This window comes from Gymnoscopelus braueri (assembly GCF_963280865.1).
Source record: "Gymnoscopelus braueri genome assembly, chromosome: 4".
NCBI lineage: Eukaryota > Metazoa > Chordata > Actinopteri > Myctophiformes > Myctophidae > Gymnoscopelus > Gymnoscopelus braueri.
Genome location: NC_137605.1, coordinates 52,591,437 through 52,611,594, shown reverse-complemented (window position 1 = coordinate 52,611,594; position 20,158 = coordinate 52,591,437). Strand labels below are relative to the sequence as shown.

Here is a 20,158-nt window from a genome sequence, read left to right as displayed (position 1 = left end):
CCACTACAATTATTTGAAAACTTTAGTGACTGGTTATACTTTGCAGATGCAAATGATTATATTAGCCCTATATTATAAATAGGCTATTTGAAAATAGCCAATTTACAAACTCACAACAAGTCGCGTTGTGAGCTTGTAGATCTGCTCTTTTCAAACATTTTACTTTTACTTTTGGTACTTAAAGTACATTTTAATGCCAAATCTTTTGTACTTTTACTCAAGTAACATTTCGAACACAGGCCTTTTTTACTTGTAACAGAGTATTTTTTATATTGTGGTATTCTTAATATCAGAGTACTTCTTCTTCCACCACTGGCTGCAGTCTGTGCCAAATGACCGAATTATATAAACAAAGTGAGTTTTGCATCAGTACCCAAATTAAATCTCCATGTTGTCTTCATGGATGATGTCCATAGCATTTTAGCTGTTGTAACAAAGGCCTGCCAGCACAAGGACATTAGAATGAAGGTCTCGTTAACATCTGTTGACCAAATACATTCAAATCCCTCCATTTGCATTATTTTGATTTACCCAACCCAAGCATGGAGACAGGACAATTTTGAATGACAAACATTTGAATGACTTGTTTGGGTGCTTAAGGAAAATGACAAGCCCCTTCTGGGCTTTGGCCCCAGAAGGGGGCTGCTATGTGGAAGCCCCCCGTACCCCGGACACAGCCGGGCCTCTGCCCAACTGTCTTCTAGTGGTGTGTCCAGACTTCTTTGACTGGGGTGGCCCAAGTGTAACACGTGCAGGGGTAGAATGACGTAAACACATACGTACGCGCAAATTGTCTCGACCCCAAACAGCTTATTTTGCTGTTGCTATTGTCTCTTGTTTGGTGGATTGGATGATGGGGAGAAAAAAACGTCTTCACAAATACACAGAAAAGTAAAAAGCATGCTGCATTGAAAAGACTTTTATAACTACAATATATGCTAAGTTACTTATGTATTATATAACTCATTAGTATCAACCACTCATCTGATATCAAGGTACATCTAGGTGGGTGTGTCCAGGTACATGTAGGTGGGTGTATCCAGGTAAGTAGCTGTCATAAGAACAGTGTGACAGCCTGCTCCTCACCAGACAACTAACCACATCTTTATCCTGCTCTGTGAGTCCTGCTTCAGTTAGACAACCAGGTCACACAGAGGACACAGTTACAGAGTGGACATTATGACAACAACTGAACTCTTCCCTGCACTCTTCTCTACTTGAACTGAAGAAACAACTTGTGAAAATGGTGAAGAGGAGCCCATTCAAGACCCCCCTCTCCCTCTCCCTCCTCCTCATCATCATTGCTGCTCTTCAATTGAAGGTGTCTGTCCCGATGAAAACATTTCACTATGTGGAAGAGAAGAAAAACTGGTCTAATGCTCAACAGTACTGCAAGGAGAAGTTCACTGATCTGGCTTCTGTTAGGAGTCACAGAAAAGACCTGCTGAATGAGTTGGCGAGGGTCAAAGCCAGAAGAGTGTGGATCGGTCTGTACAGAGACCCTGGGAACATTTACGTGTGGAGGTGGACAGAAGAAAGGTTAGTCTTGTTCTTAACCACTTTCAGCCTAATATCCCTATTAAAGGTGACATAAAAAATAGAAATACAATATTTTCTATATTTTTTTAAAGTATAAAATATGGAAATATGGTCAAAGCTAATTGTTACATTATCATGAAAAAAGGTACATTTCTAGAAACAAGTATTTGCTAGTGTAGTGACACTCCTGAATGTAAGATACTCAAAGGAGTCATGTAATATCGATTATTTGTATTTTACAGAGGAGACGCTTCAAGTGACACAAACTGGGCAACTGGAGAGACTGAAATGTGGAATTGTACCCGTGTGAACTACCGTGAAAATACGAAGTGGCACAATACTAAATGTTCTCCGTCATGGGGTTTCTACTGCTCTGATGGGGACAATGTCGTACATGTGTCTAAAACGTTGTCCTGGCTTGATGCCCAGGAGAACTGTAACAAGAAGTCCATGGTCTTAGCCACTGTCACACAAAGCAACCGCCATAAGTTCGCTGGTAGTGGCTGGATTGGACTGCATATACCCCCTAACACATCTGGAAGTTACACATCTAAAGACATCTGGCAGTGGACTGGAGAGGACTCAGACTATAGGAATTGGGCTCCGGGACGGCCGGACCTTGAGAACTGTGGCTCCCTTAACATTGACACTAACACGTGGTACAGTTCACCTTGCTCTGATAAACGTCCATTCATCTGTTTCGTTGACAACCTGATCCTGGTGAAGGAGAACAAGACATGGGAGGAGGCTCTGGATCACTGCAGGGCCATCGGCAGCGTTGACCCCACCCAACATAATCATTACCGTGACCACCAGTATGACCTGGTGAGCCTGCAGTCTGAGGACGACCACCGCAACGCCAGGGACAAGATCCAGGAGGCCACGACCAATGAGGTTTGAGGATTTGGGTTGAGGGATCACATTGTGGGTAGAGAGAGAGGGCTCTTTTTTCCGAACAAGTTTCTTTGAAATGAATGCAGGAAACTGGATATTTTTTTCCCTTTCTTTTATTTTGATGAATTTGTTGAAACCGTCAAAGTGCTTTGTCATAAGTCTTAATTGTCTCATGTTGGATTTGTGACCGCACCCCACGTTAAGGTGAAGGTTCTTGTACCCCTAAGCCCTAACACCGGCCCTAATATTAACACTAATTCTAACCCTAACGGTAACTTTAACACTAACACTAACAGCAATCTTGGCAATAAAGTTTGTTTCATTCAGAATCTAAAATAATGTTTAATTAAATAACATAAAGATATCATAGGAACAATCCAGCGTAATATAAGCTTGGAAAATAATAGTAAGGTTGACTAATCTGAGTCCTAATTAAAGCACAGTAACACTTAAGGGAAGATGTTTGACCTCCTTTACTCTCCATGTCCCCAGGTGTGGACAGCTCTGCGTTTCCTGGCGAGCGAGTGGCTCTGGGTGGACGGGGAACCACAGCGGTACCAGAACCTGCCACTCTGTCCGGCCTGGGGGAGGCGCTGTGGAACCCTACCCAAAGACCACACCACCCAGTGGGAGACCAGGGACTGCATGGAGAGAAGGAACTTCCTCTGCATCAAAGCCCCAGCAAAACAGACAGAGGACTAGTAGCCAGGAATTGTCAGGAATTTGTGGTCATTTATAAAGCCTATGCAGATATACTGTAGGTTGGTTATTGTCTCCACCAGGCCGAAAGGCATGGCGAGAGAGTATGTTTTACCCCCTGTCCGTCCGTCCGTCCGTGTGTCCGTCCGTCCGTCCGTCCGTCCGTCCGTCCGTCCGTCCGTCCGTCTGTCTGTCCGTCCGTCCGTGTGTCATTCTGTCATTTTGTGTACAGCTAATCTCCGGCACCGTTGGCTTGATCGCAGCCAAACTGTGCACACACACTCCCTGGATAGCAGAGCAGAACCTCTGCCCCACATTTTTCACATAGGCCTGTTATAGCGCCACCAGGAAGCCGCTTTGTGCAAAACATATTTTTTTAATGTACTCCTACAGATTTTGCCCCAAAATCATGCAAATCGGTACACAGTATCTCTATAGTCATTAAACAAAACCACTCTTTCAGATTTTTCATATTCCATCTTGATTGGCTAAAAATGGCTTCCAAAGTTTGTAGGAGTGCTCCGTTTTGAACAAAATGCCTCAAATCATGAACACAGCATGCAATTTCCATGATATTTTGCAAGCACATTCCCATTGGGCCGAGGAAGAAATGCCACTTGAACATTTTCAAATCAGCCTCATGGTGGCGCTATAACAGGCCCATTTGTGTTTGTACCTATAACTGCACCGATCTGTGTAAAACTCTGTATGCGCACTCCCTAGAGGTCAAGGAAAAACCTTTGCCCTGCATTTTTCACTTCTGCCTTTTATAGCGCCATCAGGAGGCCGACTTATGTAAAACATATTTCTTTATGGGGCGGCCATAGCTGAGTGGTTAGTGAGTCCGCCTAGGGAGCCAGAGGCCCTGGTTGCCCCAAGTTCGATTCCAGGCCAGGTCAGCATATGTGTCGATGAGATGAAATTTGTCCCTGAGCAAGACTCTTAACCCCTAATTGCTCACAGGTTCTCATTGGAAACAAGACCGCAAGGACTTAATTGAACGACCTGTTAAAAAAAGGAATTATCCTTATCCTTATCCTTATATTACTCTTTCCGATTTTATCCAAATTTCACGCAAATCGGTACACATGATCTCTATAGTCATGTGATCAAGCCGGATCTGTTTCATTTTTCATATTCCATACTGATTGGCTAAGATTCACATCTAAAGTTTGCAGTAGTGGCTTGTTTTGAACAAAATGCCGCAAAGCATGAACGCAGCGTCTGATTGCGGTCAAACTTTGCACACACATTCACACTATGTTGAGGAACAAATGCTACCCTTTTAACATTGGCCTGTTATAGCGCCACCAGCAGGTCTAATTTAGCAAAACAATTTTTTTGAACAAAATGCCTCAAATCATGAATGCAGTGTCCTATTGCCATGCAAGGCCTAAAAATAAATGGCACCCTTTTCACAGTGGCCTACTATAGCTCCACCAGGAGGCCACAATAACCTACCTGACCTGGCGGAGACCTGTGCTCCGAGTGTGTGTGTGTGTGTGTGTGTGTGTGTGTGTGTGTGTGTGTGTGTGTGTGTGTGTGTGTGTGTGTGTGTGTCCGTCCGTGTGTCATTCTGTCATTTTGTGTACAGCTAATCTCTGGCACCGTTGGCTTGATCGCAGCAAAACTGTGCACAGACACTCCTTGGATGCCAGAGCAGAACCTCTGCTCCAAATTTTTCACATGGGCCTTTTATAGCGCCACCAGGAGGCCAATTTGTGCGAAACACATTTTTTGACAGTACTCCTACATATTTTGGCCAAAAATCCCGCAAATCGGTACACAGTATCTCTATAGTCATTAAAAGAAAAGGCTGGTTTCAGATTTTTCATATTCCATCCTGATTGCGAAAAATTGGCTTTCAATGTTTGCAGGAGTACTCAGTTTCGAACAAAATGCCTCAAATCATGAACACAGCATGCAATTTCCATGACATTTTGCACACACATTCCCATTAGGCCGAGGAAGAAATGCCATTTGAAAATGTTCAAATCAGCCTCATGGTGGCGCTGTAACAGGCCGATTTGTGTTTTTACCTATAACTGCACCGATCTGTGTAAAACTTTGTATGCACACTCTCTAGAGGCCAAGGTAAAACCTTTGCCCTGCATTTTTCACATTTTCCTTTTATAGCACCACCAGGAGGCAGACTTATGTAAAACAAATTTTTTGATATTAAGCCTTCAGATTTGATCCAAATGTCACGCAAAACGGTACACATGATCTCTATAGTCATGTGATCAAGACGGATCTGTTTGATTTTTCATATTCCATCCTGATTGGCTAACATTGACATGTAATGTTTGCAGGAGTGGCCCGTTTTGAACAAATTGCCGCAAATCATGAACGCAGCGTCCGATTGCGGTGAAACTTTGAATGCACATTTACTACGCTGAGTAACAAATGCCACCCTTTTAACATTGGCCTGTTATAGCGCCACCAGCACGTCAAATTTAGCAAAACACATTTTTAGAACAAAATGCCTCAAATCATGCATGCAGTGTCCGATTGCCGTGCACGGTCTAGGAAGAAATGGCACCCTTTTCACATTGGCCTATTATAGCGCCACCAGGAGGCCAAAATAACCTATCTGACCTGGCGGAGACCTGTGCTCCGAGGAGCACAGGTATATGAGTATGTTTTACCCCCTGTCCGTCCGTCCGTGTGTCCGTCCGTCCGTCTGTGGACAGCTAATCTCTGGCACCGTTGGCCTGGTCGCTGCGAAACTGTGCACACACACTCCCTGGATGCCAATTCAGAACCTCTGCCCCAATTTTTTCACATGGGCCTGTTATAGCGTCACCAGGAGGCCGATTTGTGCAAAACCAATTTTTGTTTATATTACTCATACAGATTTTATCCAAACGTCATGCAAATCGGTACACAGTATCTCGATAGTCATGTGATGAACACGGATCTGTCCGATTTCCCATATTCCATCCTCATTGGCTAAGGTTGGCTTCCAAAGTTTGCAGGATTGCTCCCTTTTGAGCAAAATGCCTCAAATTATGCACTCAGCTTGCGATTTCCGTGAAATTTTACACGCACATTCCCACTAGGCTGAGGAAGAAATGCCACCCCTTTAACATTGGCCTGTTATAGCGCCACCAGCAGGTCTAATTTAGCAAAATAATTTTTTGGAACAAAATGCCTCAAATCATGAATGCATTGTCCGATTGCCGTGAAACGCCTAAGAAGAAAAGGGGCACCCTTTTCACAATGGCCTATTATAGCGCCACTAGGAGGCCACAATAACGTACCTAACCTGGCGGAGACCTGTGCTCCGAGGAGCAATTTTTCTAGTTTTTTCTTCTTCTTCTTTTTGCTGCTGCCTTCACAGAAGTACTCTGTTCACCTGTTACTGTATCCTTAGAGTGTTAACTAAGAAGGCAATGTGTGTTTTCAGGGACAGCCAGTGACCAGGTCAGATAAACCTGTTACATGCAACTCAAGTCAAAGCCACACATTTGAATCACCATCTTTGATATCAACGATAGGTAACACGATAGGTAACACTACCGGGGATGCACGTGCCCCATTAACACCCCCTCTCTCCTACTTCCTCTCCTGTTCCTCTTAATCCATGCTCTTTTTTTTGTATTGTTTGTCTCCCTCTTATCTCCTGATCCCAGAGCTGCTGTCACTTGTTGCTGATTTTACTTTCATGCAGATGTAACCGGGCGGAGTTTTTGTGAATGTCTTTAACACCAATTGATTGTGGTTTATTTACTGCAGGTGTACATGTGTGGAGATTTGGTCCATCAGGATTGGTGAGACACTCTGATGCCATCCAATCATGATCTAGTTCTGCCTTTAAAAGCAGGAAGTTGGCAATCAGGAGACAGGTTTTTGTAATGGGTCAGTAGAGTATGTTCCAGTGCCACCAATATGTTTTTAATGCTTATTGTAAATGTGAAGTGAAATAAGGAGTAATGATGTTGCACATGTATGTGCACTGTACACAGGAGTGTGAGGCAGGTTTCTACATTTAGGTGCACTTCACTCTGCTCACCCTGGTGAGAACGTTTGTTTTTTATCATTACATGCATGTAATGCCATATTGTTTGTTGTGTACTCATTGAATTTGTATAGCCTATTTATGTTTTAACCCACTTGTCAATAACGTAGTAGTCCTGAGCTCTCCACTCTGATACAATGTCTGGGCCTTGATAGTAACTTTTTGTGTGCTTTTTGCAGTGCAGTGATCTGACTTACTGAGTTGAATACTACTTGAATACTGTGATCTATTGTGTTAAGAAGGACTAGTTGCAGTTATTGTATGACAGTGGCCTAATTTGTGTTTATATATTTTAATGTGAAATAAATGTTATATTTGTCAATCTGGTGTCTTCACTAAGCCTCCCAAACCCAGTTTTAAAGCTCTGCAAAACAAACCTGTGTTTTTAAAGTTAAAGCCTTAAATGGTGGTTGGTGCAATTCCAACTGGCGTAGTCAGTAGAGTTGTTATGTATTTTAGTAACCCCAACATAGTCCATTTGGTTACACAAAGCCCTTATCTTCTGCTTTTGGTCTAGTTTAATTTTGTTTCTATGTTTCATTTTTTAACTGCTTGTTTGGCTAATTTATAATTCCCCCCCAAATTGTCAATATTAAATATTTACATGTTTGAGAGTGAGAGAAACTTGTCTTCAATTAGCATTTGCTATTAGGAGTAAAATAAAGTTTGGGTTTATGAAAAATAAATGACTTTTTACCTTCTATGGTATACGGGTAGATTTTGACCCTTAACACCACAGATGTCACTATTTATTTCAAATTTTTTTTGGAAGTGTGTTCTAATATTAGTCTATTATAGCTAGATAACATCATTATCCATTGTCTTCATTTTAGGATATGTATTGAGGGAATTTTAACATTTTTATAATTGAAAACGAGTAATATTGAAAGATGAAACCCTAACCCCAAATATTTTTTTAAAGTGTTTACATGGATATGAATGCATAACAAGTCAGCTATGAGGTGGGAGAAAAAAATTAATGATTTAAATCACAGGTCAAATTTGTCCGCTAACACCAAAAGTGTGTCAGTTTCTAACACAATGCAAGGGTTAAACGCATTTAAGGACCGGCTCTGTCTATATGTCATTTATTCAAACAAATGTTTGTAATAACTTTGTTTTGATCATTAAATAACATTCCGCATTCATAACAAATTCTCTAATGATTTCTGCTTTCTGAAATAAAACTACTACATTGAAGTGATTGAAATAAGCTACAACTCAGTAGGCCTATCCGTAAAAATCTTGTCAAAAAGGAGAAATGTCAAAAAGAGTAAAAATATCAGATCTACCAGTTCACAATGTGTCATATCACAACACATCATGAGCTAAGAGATCACAGATCAGCTATATTCGCTAGCATGCGTCATACAACGAAGTGTAGGGCTTAAGCGGTTATGGTAACACAAGTTGAAAACTACACTACATGAATGTAGGTAGTCATTATCCACTCATATCGCTAAACCTTTCTACATGCTCCTAGCTGGACAGACTTCAGTATCTATAGGCTAATCTATGGTCTGTTCATGTTAGATTATAGATACTAATGTCTAAACATTCTCCCTGCTCTCGACCTTCAACTTTATTCTCACATCATACACTAAGTTTATACAGTGTAATAAAGTGGATGAAATGCTTTGGTGTACAAGCCATTATTTGCAGATATGTCAATATGACAGTGTGAAATATATACATAATGCGTATGGTTAAAAATAGCAGTGGATGTAATAACATGTACAATAATGTAGAAAAAAGAGAGAAAAATATATAAAATAAACTAAATCAAGCAACTTAAAAACTGTCGGGGGTGCTCCCAAAAGCCTGAGTAGACGATAAAATGACGCAAATTATTGTTTAAAGTGAAATATTCCTTTAAGCCAATGCCATTATTTTGCAATTTATCATATTCTAATCAACTGTCTTTAACAGTTTAAGCCTTATTTTATTCTTTGTCGTATGATAGTGTCGCACAGTGAAAATTGCTCACAAGCTTACGTGCCACAATGTAATGAGTTTGTAGTTCTGCTATTTTCAAAGATCTTTGAGCATTTTCACCTATAAAAGTCAAGACTTTACTTTACTGGAGTATTTCTAATTTTCACTACTTTTACTTCTACTCCACTACATCTCAGAGGCAAATACAGTACTTTTACTTTTAACTTATAATAGTTACTTTGTAGATTCTGATTATTATTACAAAACATACCTTAACCACTTCAGCTCTCTATATATCTCGGCCATTTGAAAAAAGCAGATCTACAAGCTCACAATGGCTCACAATGTGACACATTGTGATCTTGTAGATCGGCTATTTTCAAACGTTCTTTTACACATTTTGAACTTGTGAAATGGGACATTCTGCACAATGAGTACTTTTGGTACTTTAAGTATATTTTGATGCCGATGCTTTTGTACTTTTACTCAAGTACATTTTGAATTACGGGACTTCTACTTGTAACAGAGTATATCTACATTGCAGTATTGATACTTTTACTTAAGTAAAACATGTGAGTACTTCTACCATCACTGCTACTTAGTAAACAAATACATGACAGGGGTTGGCTCTGTTCATGGTCCGCTCTTTTCCCCTTTACAGTTTACACAAAATCTCTTGGTCTATAGCAATATGATCTACAAGCACAACGACATTTTACTGTCATTCCCAGGATTCAAACCCAGATCCCCATATACAGTAGGACCAACAGTTTTACTGTTGAGCTTAGCTGTAAGCCTGAGTAGATGATAAAATGACCCAAATTATTGTTTTAAAGTGAAATATTCCTTTAAGCCAATGCCATTATTTAGCAATTTATCATATTCTAATCAACTGTCTTTAACAGTTTAAGCCTTATTTTATTCTTTGTCGTATGATAGTGTCGCACAGTGAAAATTGCTCACAAGCTCACGTGCCACAATGTAATGAGTTTGTAGTTCTGCTATTTTCAAAGATCTTTGAGCATTTTCACCTATAAAAGTCAATAGGCTATATGGTATAGCCTTTCTGTGCATGGAAATATTTGTATTGTCTTTTTATGCTTTTTTCTGTGAACAGTTTAACAGTTTTACAATAAATCACATCTACAGTCCGTGTTTAAACAAGAAATTATTAATACATAAGTGTGTAGGAAGGAAGAGGTGGGGGTTTGGATCATGTCCTGAATGGAAGGTTGTGCCATGCCTTCAATAGCCTTATAGGTCATCACCAGTAGTTTGAATTGGATGCGACATTCTTACCCATTCAGTGCTCACACACATAAGTCCTTCTGGTCAAGAGACTCTCTGTGCCAAATGACCGAATTGTATACAAAGTGAGTTTCGCATCACTACCCAAATCAAATACATTCAAATCCCTCCATTTGCATTATTTTGATTCACCCAACCCAAGCATGGAGACAGGACAATTTTGAATGACAAACATTTGAATGACTTGCTTGGGTGCTTAAGGAAAATGACAGGTCCTGTTTAGAGCATAGAGCATAGAGCAGTGGTTCTCAAAGTGGGGTCTGGGGACCCCCAGTGGTCCTTGAGGGGTTTCCAGTGGTTCCATAGCCAAATACATAGCAGTTTGAGGGTCCCTGACTTGAAACTGTTTGAGAACCACTGACACAGAGGGCAGACAAAAGAGACCCGGAGGAAGTGTCTATAGGGAGGGAGGGACGGGTAGAAGAGATGGAGGGAAAATTATCGTGATTAGAGGTGGAATTACACAGAATTACATTATGCAGTAATGTAGTTATCACAAAAGTAAACTATCTTTAATGCATATGGAAATTTCCACGAGGCTTCATCCACTAGTAGTTGGAGTAAGCTGCGGCTCGCCTGGTGTTCAACCGCCCCAAGTTCTCCCACACAACCATCCTTCTCCGCTCTCTACACTGGCTCCCCGTAGCGGCTCGCATCCAGTTCAAAACCCTGGTGCTAGCCTATAGGGCAGTGAAAGGAACAGCTCCTTCCTACCTCCGGGCTATGGTCGATGCCTACACCCCTGCCCGACCACTTCGGTCTGCCACCTCGGGGCGACTGATTGCCTCGTCACTCAAGGGTCCTTCTGGCCGATCCACACGGTCACGACTCTTTTCTGTTCTGGCCCCACAGTGGTGGAATGAACTTCCCACTGATGTTAGGACAGCAGAGTCACTGCCCATATTTCGCCGCAGGCTGAAAACTCACCTCTTCAAGAAACACTACCCTTCCTCTCTGCCTGACCTACTTGTTGTTAACTAGTTGTACGAACGCTTGTTTTCTATTGCTGTATTGTTTATTGGATTGTTGGATTGTTTATTGGATCTTGTTTAGTCGATACACTTATTTGTTTTAGCTCATGCTCATTTGATTTAGCTATTTTGTCTCATCTGTTTAAGGAAATAGGTAGCTGATATATTGCACTTTTACCTTAGCGCTAGGTATACTCTTGGTTGCTTGTTTTTGCAGAAAATGCACTAAAGACTTCTGGTGATTAGTAGTTTTCGTTCCCTACCTATGTTGAATACACTTATTGTAAGTCGCTTTGGATAAAAGCTAAATGACTGTAATGTAATGTAATGTAATGTAGTTGAGGCAAGGTGATATATGTCTGTCTCATGACCTGCTCTACTCTGCCTCTCATTTATATTAAGGAGGGCGTGGGTAAGCCAGAGACGGAGTAGAAGTGACACAGTGTTTTTTATTTTTTTATTCCACAGTCTAAACGTGTGAATGTTTAAAATGTGTCAAATTGAGAATGAAATTACATAATGTATTTTATGTATTTAAAATACAGAAAACACAAAATCTGAAAGTATCTTGGTACTCATTTTTATCCTCCCCAGGTGGAGGGAGGGAGGGAGGAATGGGTTATGGGTTGAAGAATTGGAGGGTAAGGTATTGTGATTAGAAGAGAGCTCATAAAGAGCTTCTCAAGCAGTAACAGGACAGCTCTAATAAAAACTGTATTAATTTATAGAAATAAAATAATGATCATTACAAGCAAGTAAAACTGAAAATCTCTTGGTTTAAATGGTAAATGGTGCTTGTATATAGCACCTTTATCAAAGGACTTTACAATGTGCAACATTACATTCACCCATTCACACATCAATGAACTGCAGGAGACCATGCAACCATTCATGAGCAGTAGCCACTAGCCAGGTTGGATAATGAAATCCAACATTGTGGCAGCAAATGTTTGTCTGCACTTAGTCTGTTTGAAAAGGCATGTAGAAAGTTAACTATATATTCCAAAAGAAAGAGACACTTTTGCAAGTCTTGCTCAAGGACACTTCAACACATCCCCAACTAACACATTATTAGGTCTGGTAAATAGCCTGCTACTAAATACCAAGAAATACAAAGGCATGTGACGTACAATGCTTGGCCTCCGTCAGCATGACAATAACTCCATCTGCTGGGCAAGAGTGGTCACTCTTGGTTGATAAGGATGGAATTTAGTCAATTATGTGCCATGGTCTGCCACTGCCACCATGACCTAATGACCTAAAAAATATCACAACCAAATGGAGTATCTTTTTGACGACCAAAGTATGCGTATGCGTCTGTTTCCGACATAATAGTGGTCGTGCCCTTACTGTGAGGGAGGCCAGTTTGAGACTGTTGCAGGACAAACACAATTGGGTCCTTAATTGCTTCACCTCAGTGATGCCTGGAAGGCAGACATCATGCACTGCGTGAAAATAACAATGCTGGACATTAGGGTCCAGTGAGTTATATTGCACCTAGTAGTGGTGTAAAGTAACTAAGTACATTTACTCAAGTACTGTACTTAAGTGCAATTTTGAGGTATTTTTACTTTACTGGAGTATTTCCAAATTTCACTACTTTTACTTTTACTCCACTACATCTCAGAGGCAAAAATAGTTATTTTACTCCACTGCAATTTTTTGAAAACTTATGATAGTTACTTTGTAGATTGTGATTATTATCACAAAACATACCACTTCAGCTCTCTATATATCTCGGCCATTTGAAAATAGCAGATCTACAAGCTCACAATGGCTCACACATTATGATCTTGTAGATCGGCTACTTTCAAACGTTCTTTTACACATTTTGAACTTGTGAAATGGGACATTCTGCACAATGAGTACTCTTACTTTTGGTACTTTAAGTATATTTTGATGCCGATACTTTTGTACTTTTACTCAAGTACATTTTGAATACAGGACTTCTACTTGTAACAGAGTATATCTACATTGCAGCATTGATACTTTTACTTAAGTAAAACATGTGAGTACTTCTACCATCACTGCTACTTAGTAAACAAATACATGACAGGGGTTGGCTCTGTTCATGGTCCGCTCTTTTCCCCTTTACAGTTTACACAAAATCTCTTCGCCGAATATAGCAATATGATCTACAAGCACAACGACATTTTACTGTCCTTCCCAGGATTCAAACCCAGATGCCCATATACAGTAGGACCAACAGTTTTACTGTTGAGCTTAGCTGTAACCTTGAGAACAATTAGGAAAGGCATTTATTTATTTATTATTTACATTTGAGTTTCATACCTCTTTCCACCCAGTAGTGGCCCTACCAGAACACATGATTTAAATGTCTCAATAGAAGAGCAGGGAGACCAACTGCAACCACCACAATTGTGTTCGTTATATCGTATTCTAACACATACTGTACCTACATACTGTATCACTACAATATTATGGATTGCAGCTTTAAAGCATGCTGTCATTTTCACAGGTTCTGTTCAGTAGTGACTACTAAAAACACATTTTACACTACGGTGTAGAGTGGATAGCATATAGGCCTATACTGTTGTAGAATACTCTGTGAGATTCATCTGTGGTCAATAGAGAGAGAGAGAATGCATCACAACACATATTACAAACCAAATGATCATAATTCTCCCACTGAGGGAAAATAATTTTAAAAAAAACATTATTTTGGCTAAATCTAGATGGATGGAAATCACCCAACTTCATCTTGCATAGCGTCAGTTTGCCAGCCAAATGATCATCCAAAGAACTGTCTGACCGAGTGATACAATTTAGTTACGTCTGATTTATTACTTTAAGTTTTGCACAACAATCACCTTTGGGAATACAACAGCAGATGTCTGGCATGTTCCCTGGCACTCATTCCATAGCCTCTTGCTGCACATGCATAAAACATACCAAATGAATGGATGTCTGCTAAACATAACCTATATTAAACATGATGATTATGATTGTGACGTCATGCATTATGCTCATGTGAAATACACACAAAAATATAAAACTAATTATAATTCCTGCATGTGTACATATGAGTTATGTTTGTATAGGCCTATGCCATACTTACAGTAGGTAAAGCATAGTATCCACATGAGGAGGATATGTTTCTAAATGCAGATTGAATAGAATGAATAATACAGCACTTAATAGCATGAACATCACAGAGAAGTGGTTTTCAAACTGTTTGTGTCCAAGGCACACCAAAGGGCAGGTCAAAATATCAAGTCACGCCTGCAGTCATACCTGTGCAAACTAGGTAATATAACACGTGTTGTCATTCTTAAAAATCAGAATCGTTTATTTCTATGATTTGCTAATGCCAAATAAAAAGTTCAAAATCTTAAGCCCAATGTAATACTTTTTATTTTTTGATAGTGAAAATAGCAGCAGCTCACACACATTTTTTTTTTGCCTATAATCCCATTTTTAGGGTATAGAATTGGCCTAAGAATTATTGGGAAATAGGTGCTCTCTGATATGGTAAATAAAACAAATATTTCATCACCTTTTGTAGTGAAGTTCTTTACTGCACTGTGTATTGAAATACTAATATGTGGTTGTCATAAAATCTCATGGCACACACACAGGTCTCCTGGACCTGTCTCTCAACACACCAGTGTGCCTCGGCACACCGTTAGAAAACCACTGGTCCCCTGGGAGTCCACGGACCCTACTTTGAGAACCACTGCTGTACGCAATTTAAGACCTCCGGTTTAAGACTTCCATAACTTGTCTCAACGTTTCATTGATGTCCTTCAGGCCTGCCACGATGTCTGTCACCGCCTTGCTGGTTGTGGGGAACGTCATCAGAGGTGCATGGTGGAGGGGTTGGATGTTCTGGATAAATTAAAATAAAATGAAAGCATGGTCATTTATTTTGCATTGTGTTTAATTTTCATTAAAGCATCTAATTAAAATAGCCTACAGAAGTAAATTGTTTTGTCTATAACAAGTTACCATTCTGTTGCTGGACTATCTCTCATGAACTTTCAAAAGATGGAATGAATGGATGGATGGATGGATGGATGGATGGATGGATGGATGGATGGATGGATGGATGGATGGATGGATGGATGGATGGATGGATGGATGGATGGATGGATGGATGGATGGATGGATGGATGGATGGATGGATGGATGGATGGATGGATGGATGGATGGATGGATGGATGGATGGATAGATAGATAGATAGATAGATAGATAGATAGATAGATAGATAGATAGATAGATAGATAGATAGATAGATAGATAGATAGATAGATAGATAGATAGATAGATAGATAGATAGATAGATAGATAGATGAAATAGGCCCCTCCCACTGAAGAAGTAGGCCCCTCCCACAAATGTAACGGCCCAATTATATAGCGCAAAAACTGTGGGAGGAGTAGCGCGGCAAAATAAAGTTTATCTAGAATAAATAAATAAATAAAGTTCATAGAGTACTATAGTCTGGTTGCTCTGTTAGGGCAACCACACTAATAAAAATGACATAGATGATTTCCCGGATTGAAAGGTATAACAACGTATAGGCTTTCCAGGTCTAAATGGGTTATAGAATTTTAAATGGCAGAATATAAGTAGGCTAGTTCACAATCTTACCCACAGTAAGCCTCACTGTAACTTCCCCAAACTTGGCATTGCCAGTCACCACACAATCATATACTCCAGTATCCTTGCGGGTCACTTGGTTGAATCTCAAATCACAGCCGAAAAGTGTCACTCTGTCCCTATATTGTGCTGTGGAAGCAAGAAACGTACAATTACCAATTAATTCCCATGTAATGATTTGCAATAAATAGGTCACGTGAGGTATACATGACCCATTTGGCTCTCATGAAAACTGTGGACACATAATATTCTAAAACAACAAGTATCATTCTATCACTAGACAGAGATAAGGTGTTTTGCTTGTATTCACTTACTTGTGGGTTGCCCATTAAAATAAACATATGTCTGTAAGCCTGTCTTGTTTTCCACAAACTTCCACTCAATTCTTGCATCTGAACCAAAGTCAGCCGAGTAAGAACATGAAAGATCAGCACCTGAAATGAAAAACGCAATGAGAGCACATACAAAACTCTACGTCTCAAATCCTATAAGCTCGCCATCTGCCCCATGACAAGTGGCTTGTATGAAGAAGCTGACTAAGATGGCTAAATTTGTCCAGTGTCGATAGCCCTAAAATGCACTCTCAGTTCAATCTTTCTGGTTTTACAGTGTGATTTGGACATTTCAATTAGCCATTCTGACATCTCTTAAGGCTACGCTTAACAAACATCACATGAATTACTACACAAATTGCATAAGTGAAGTTTGATAAGAATTACAGGAATTTAAACAGATTGTGTAAATTTGTTGTAATTATAAAAGTGTAAAGTATAAGTTGCTAGTGCAGTATAAGGTATAAAGTTTCCAGGATTTTGTGCTGTATATCTGTGCTTGTTATCTTTCTGTATTTTGTCTTGTAAACTGTGTCTTTTAAATTGGAGTTCTGTGAATTCTGTACATGGCATAAGCATCACCTGAGCAACATCAAGTCATTCTGTCCAATCTTCTAAATCACATCTTTCAGGACTCACCTTCACCTTCTTTGGCGAGTACATATGCATTTGTGGTTGTCACTATAAAACCACTTAAACCTGGAAGGGTGAGAGTCAAAGGAATCACATCAAAAAGCAATATAAGGATTAGGAATATCAAATCTAGTGCAGTCATGAATATTAAATCACCTAAACTAAAAATAAAACAAAAAAAATAGAAGACTGTGGAAGAAGAAACCAAGGAAAAAGTTTAATCTGCAACACAATTTTATACACTATGTAGTGGGGGTCCCTGCTTCATCGCTCTGTCAACTAAGTGGTTCTTGGCCTGACAAACGTTGGAGACCCCTGATTTATGGAGTTCCGTGTGAGGCATGCACACATATGAGTCCAGTGGATACCGAAAACAAGACATTCAAAATGGAAAAGGAAAGTGAGTTAATGTTTAGCAAAATGTGCTGCTCAGTAGCCAATATGATCCTAGACCACTGTTTCCCAAACAGTGGGTCGGGACCAATGTTTGGGTCGCGGACCAATTTTTATGTGTTGTGAGTAAATATCCCCTTGTTTTCCGTTTCCTACATAAAAATAAATAAATGTGTATATCAATTATTTCAAAAGATTTAAAAGACAAACACAAATCACCAATTAAAAACAATTCTAAAAAAAACAAAAAAAACCAAAAAAGAAATAAATAAAAATAAACATTTAAGAAGTAGCTTCGTGACGTGCTGTGAGCTTATAGATGTGCTATTTTTACAAATTTGGGTCCCGGACAAACATCTAATTTCTCTTTTGGGTCTAAAAGGTTTGAGAACCACTGTCCTAGACCACAGATCACAACGCGTCATGATGAGACATGTTGTGAGCTTGTAGATCTGCTATTGTCACTGGCTTAAGTGGTTCATTGCTGAACCAAGTTTAGTTCACTGTTCCAGTACTTACAGGACTTACACTGCTATGTTTATATTTGATTGACTGTATCACTTTATTGACCAAGTATGTCTTCATATACAGTACATGTCTATTAGCTCACGGAGAACATATTAGACATACATGTATCCCAACAAGATTATTAAAATAAAAACAATAAAGTATACAAGTTAGAAATAATAATTGGCCACTTGGTCTCTGCAGGAACGTCATTGATTACACTGGCATCATATTATATTGATACCAATGTACTGTACTATACACACAAAAGAAAACTTATTTGGCCATTAATTATTTACATTGTAGGACTCACCTGTCACACACGCCACCAATAATAATGCTGTCGTTCTGATGATGAAAGCTGATTGGTCCATTCTCTTTACCTGCCCTAACGGCTGTTTGAGCCCAGGTGACTTCAGTCTCCGAAAAACTGATTGAAATAATCAAATTTGTGTGAAATGGAACGAAGTAAACCCTGTCTAACACCTGATGTGATCCGTCACTTACACACACACACACATGCTGTTGCTGAGCCTGACCCCAGTAACAGTGACAGACAGCTGCATGGCCAGAGATTATATAGGGCCTCAGAGAGAGAGAGAGAGAGAGAGAGAGAGAGAGAGAGAGAGAGAGAGAGAGATTACGCATCACAACACGTATTCTCCCACTCAGGGAAAATAATTATAAAAAAAAAATGTTTTGGCTAAATCTAGATGGATGGAAATCATCCAACTTCATCTTGCATAGCGTCAGTTTGCCAGCCAAATGATCATCCAAAGAACTGTCTGACCGAGTGATACAATTTAGTTACGTCTGATTTATTACTTTAAGTTTTGCACAATAATCACCTTTGGGAATACAACAGCAGATGTCTGGCATGTTCCCTGGCACTCATTCCGTAGCCTCTTGCACATGCATAAAACATACCAAATTAATGGATGTCTGCTAAACCTATATTAAACATGATGATTATGATTGTGACTTCATGCATTATGCTCATGTGAAATACACACAAAAATATAAAACAAATGATAATTCCTGCATGTGTACATATGAGTTATGTTTGTATAGGCCTATGCCATACTTACTGTAGGTAAAGCATATCCACGTGAGGAGGATATGTTTCTAAATGCAGATTGAATAGAATGAATAATACAGCACTTAATAGCATGAACATCACAGAGAAGTGGTTTTCAAACTGTTTGTGTCCAAGGCACACCAAAGGGCAGGTCAAAATATCAAGTCACGCCTGCAGTCATACCTGTGCAAACTAGGTAATATAACACGTGTTGTCATTCTTAAAAATCAGAATCGTTTATTTCTATGATTTGCTAATGCCAAATAAAAAGTTCAAAATCTTAAGCCCAATGTAAGTGATTTGATAGTGAAAATAGCAGCAGCTCACACACATTATTATTTTTTTGCCTATAATCCCATTTTTAGGGTATAGAATTGGCCTAAGAATTATTGGGAAATAGGTGCTCTCTGATATGGTAAATAAAACAAATATTTCATCACCTTTTGTAGTGAAGTTCTTTACTGCACTGTGTATTGAAATACTAATATGTGGTTGTCATAAAATCTCATGGCACACACACAGGTCTCCTGGACCTGTCTCTCAACACACCAGTGTGCCTCGGCACACCGTTAGAAAACCACTGGTCCCCTGGGAGTCCACGGACCCTACTTTGAGAACCACTGCTGTACGCAATTTAAGACCTCCGGTTTAAGACTTCCATAACTTGTCTCAACGTTTCATTGATGTCCTTCAGGCCTGCCACGATGTCTGTCACCGCCTTGAGGAGCTGGTTGTGGGGAACGTCATTAGAGGATGTGTTAGAGGTGGATGGTGGAGTTGTTGCAATGTCTTCAGAGGTGGATGGTGGAGTTGTTGCAATGTCTTCAGAGGTGGATGGTGGAGGGGTTTGATAGTGTTCTGGATAAATTCAAAATAAATGAAAAGCATGCATGGTCATTTATTTTGCATCTATTTAAAATAGCCTAATTTGTCTATAACAAGTTACCATTCTGTTGCTGGACTATCTCTCATGAACTTTCAAATGAAGGAAGGAAGGAAGGAAGGAAGGAAGGAAGGAAGGAAGGAAGGAAGGAAGGAAGGAAGGAAGGAAGGAAGGAAGGAAGGAAGGAAGGAAAGGAAGGATGGATGGATGGATGGATGGATGGATGGATGGATGGATGGATGGATGGATGGCTCCCAAACTGTGGAATGAACTCCCCATAGCAATAAGAACGGCAGACTCACTACCAATCTTCTGGCGTAATCTGAAGACTCACCTCTTCAGA

At 39.8% G+C, this 20,158-nt stretch overlaps 2 protein-coding genes across 2 annotated transcripts; one reads left to right on the top strand and one right to left on the bottom strand.

Moving 5' to 3' along the window:
- Positions 1-604: 604 nt before the first annotated feature.
- Positions 605-3,198, top strand: LOC308083652 (macrophage mannose receptor 1-like; the record flags this gene model as incomplete). The annotated part of the gene is made up of 4 exons (XM_080425969.1): positions 605-742; positions 1,229-1,539; positions 1,782-2,433; positions 2,926-3,198. 4 exons carry the CDS (start codon positions 605-607, stop codon positions 3,133-3,135), a joined length of 1,311 nt encoding a protein of 436 aa, XP_080282095.1. The 3' UTR covers positions 3,136-3,198.
- Positions 3,199-13,970: 10,772 nt separating this feature from the next.
- On the bottom strand, positions 13,971-18,373 carry LOC308084046 (junctional adhesion molecule A-like). The gene is made up of 5 exons (XM_080426521.1): positions 18,168-18,373; positions 16,961-17,020; positions 16,304-16,423; positions 15,981-16,118; positions 13,971-15,216 (listed from the first exon to the last, which is right to left on the bottom strand). The coding sequence occupies exons 1-5, from the start codon at positions 18,226-18,228 to the stop codon at positions 15,122-15,124; spliced, it is 474 nt and encodes a 157-aa protein (XP_080282647.1). The 5' UTR covers positions 18,229-18,373; the 3' UTR covers positions 13,971-15,121.
- Positions 18,374-20,158: the final 1,785 nt, after the last annotated feature.

Coding starts and splice junctions, on each gene's coding strand:
- LOC308084046 (XM_080426521.1), bottom strand. CDS start 18,228: ATGGACCAATCAGCTTTCATCATCAGAACGACAGCATTATTATTGGTG. Junction 17,021..18,167: donor ATTGGTGGCGTGTGTGACAG/GTGAGTCCTACA, acceptor TCACCCTTCCAG/GTTTAAGTGGTTTTATAGTG. Junction 15,217..15,980: donor TACAGTGAGGCTTACTGTGG/GTAAGATTGTGA, acceptor TAATTTATCCAG/AACATCCAACCCCTCCACCA.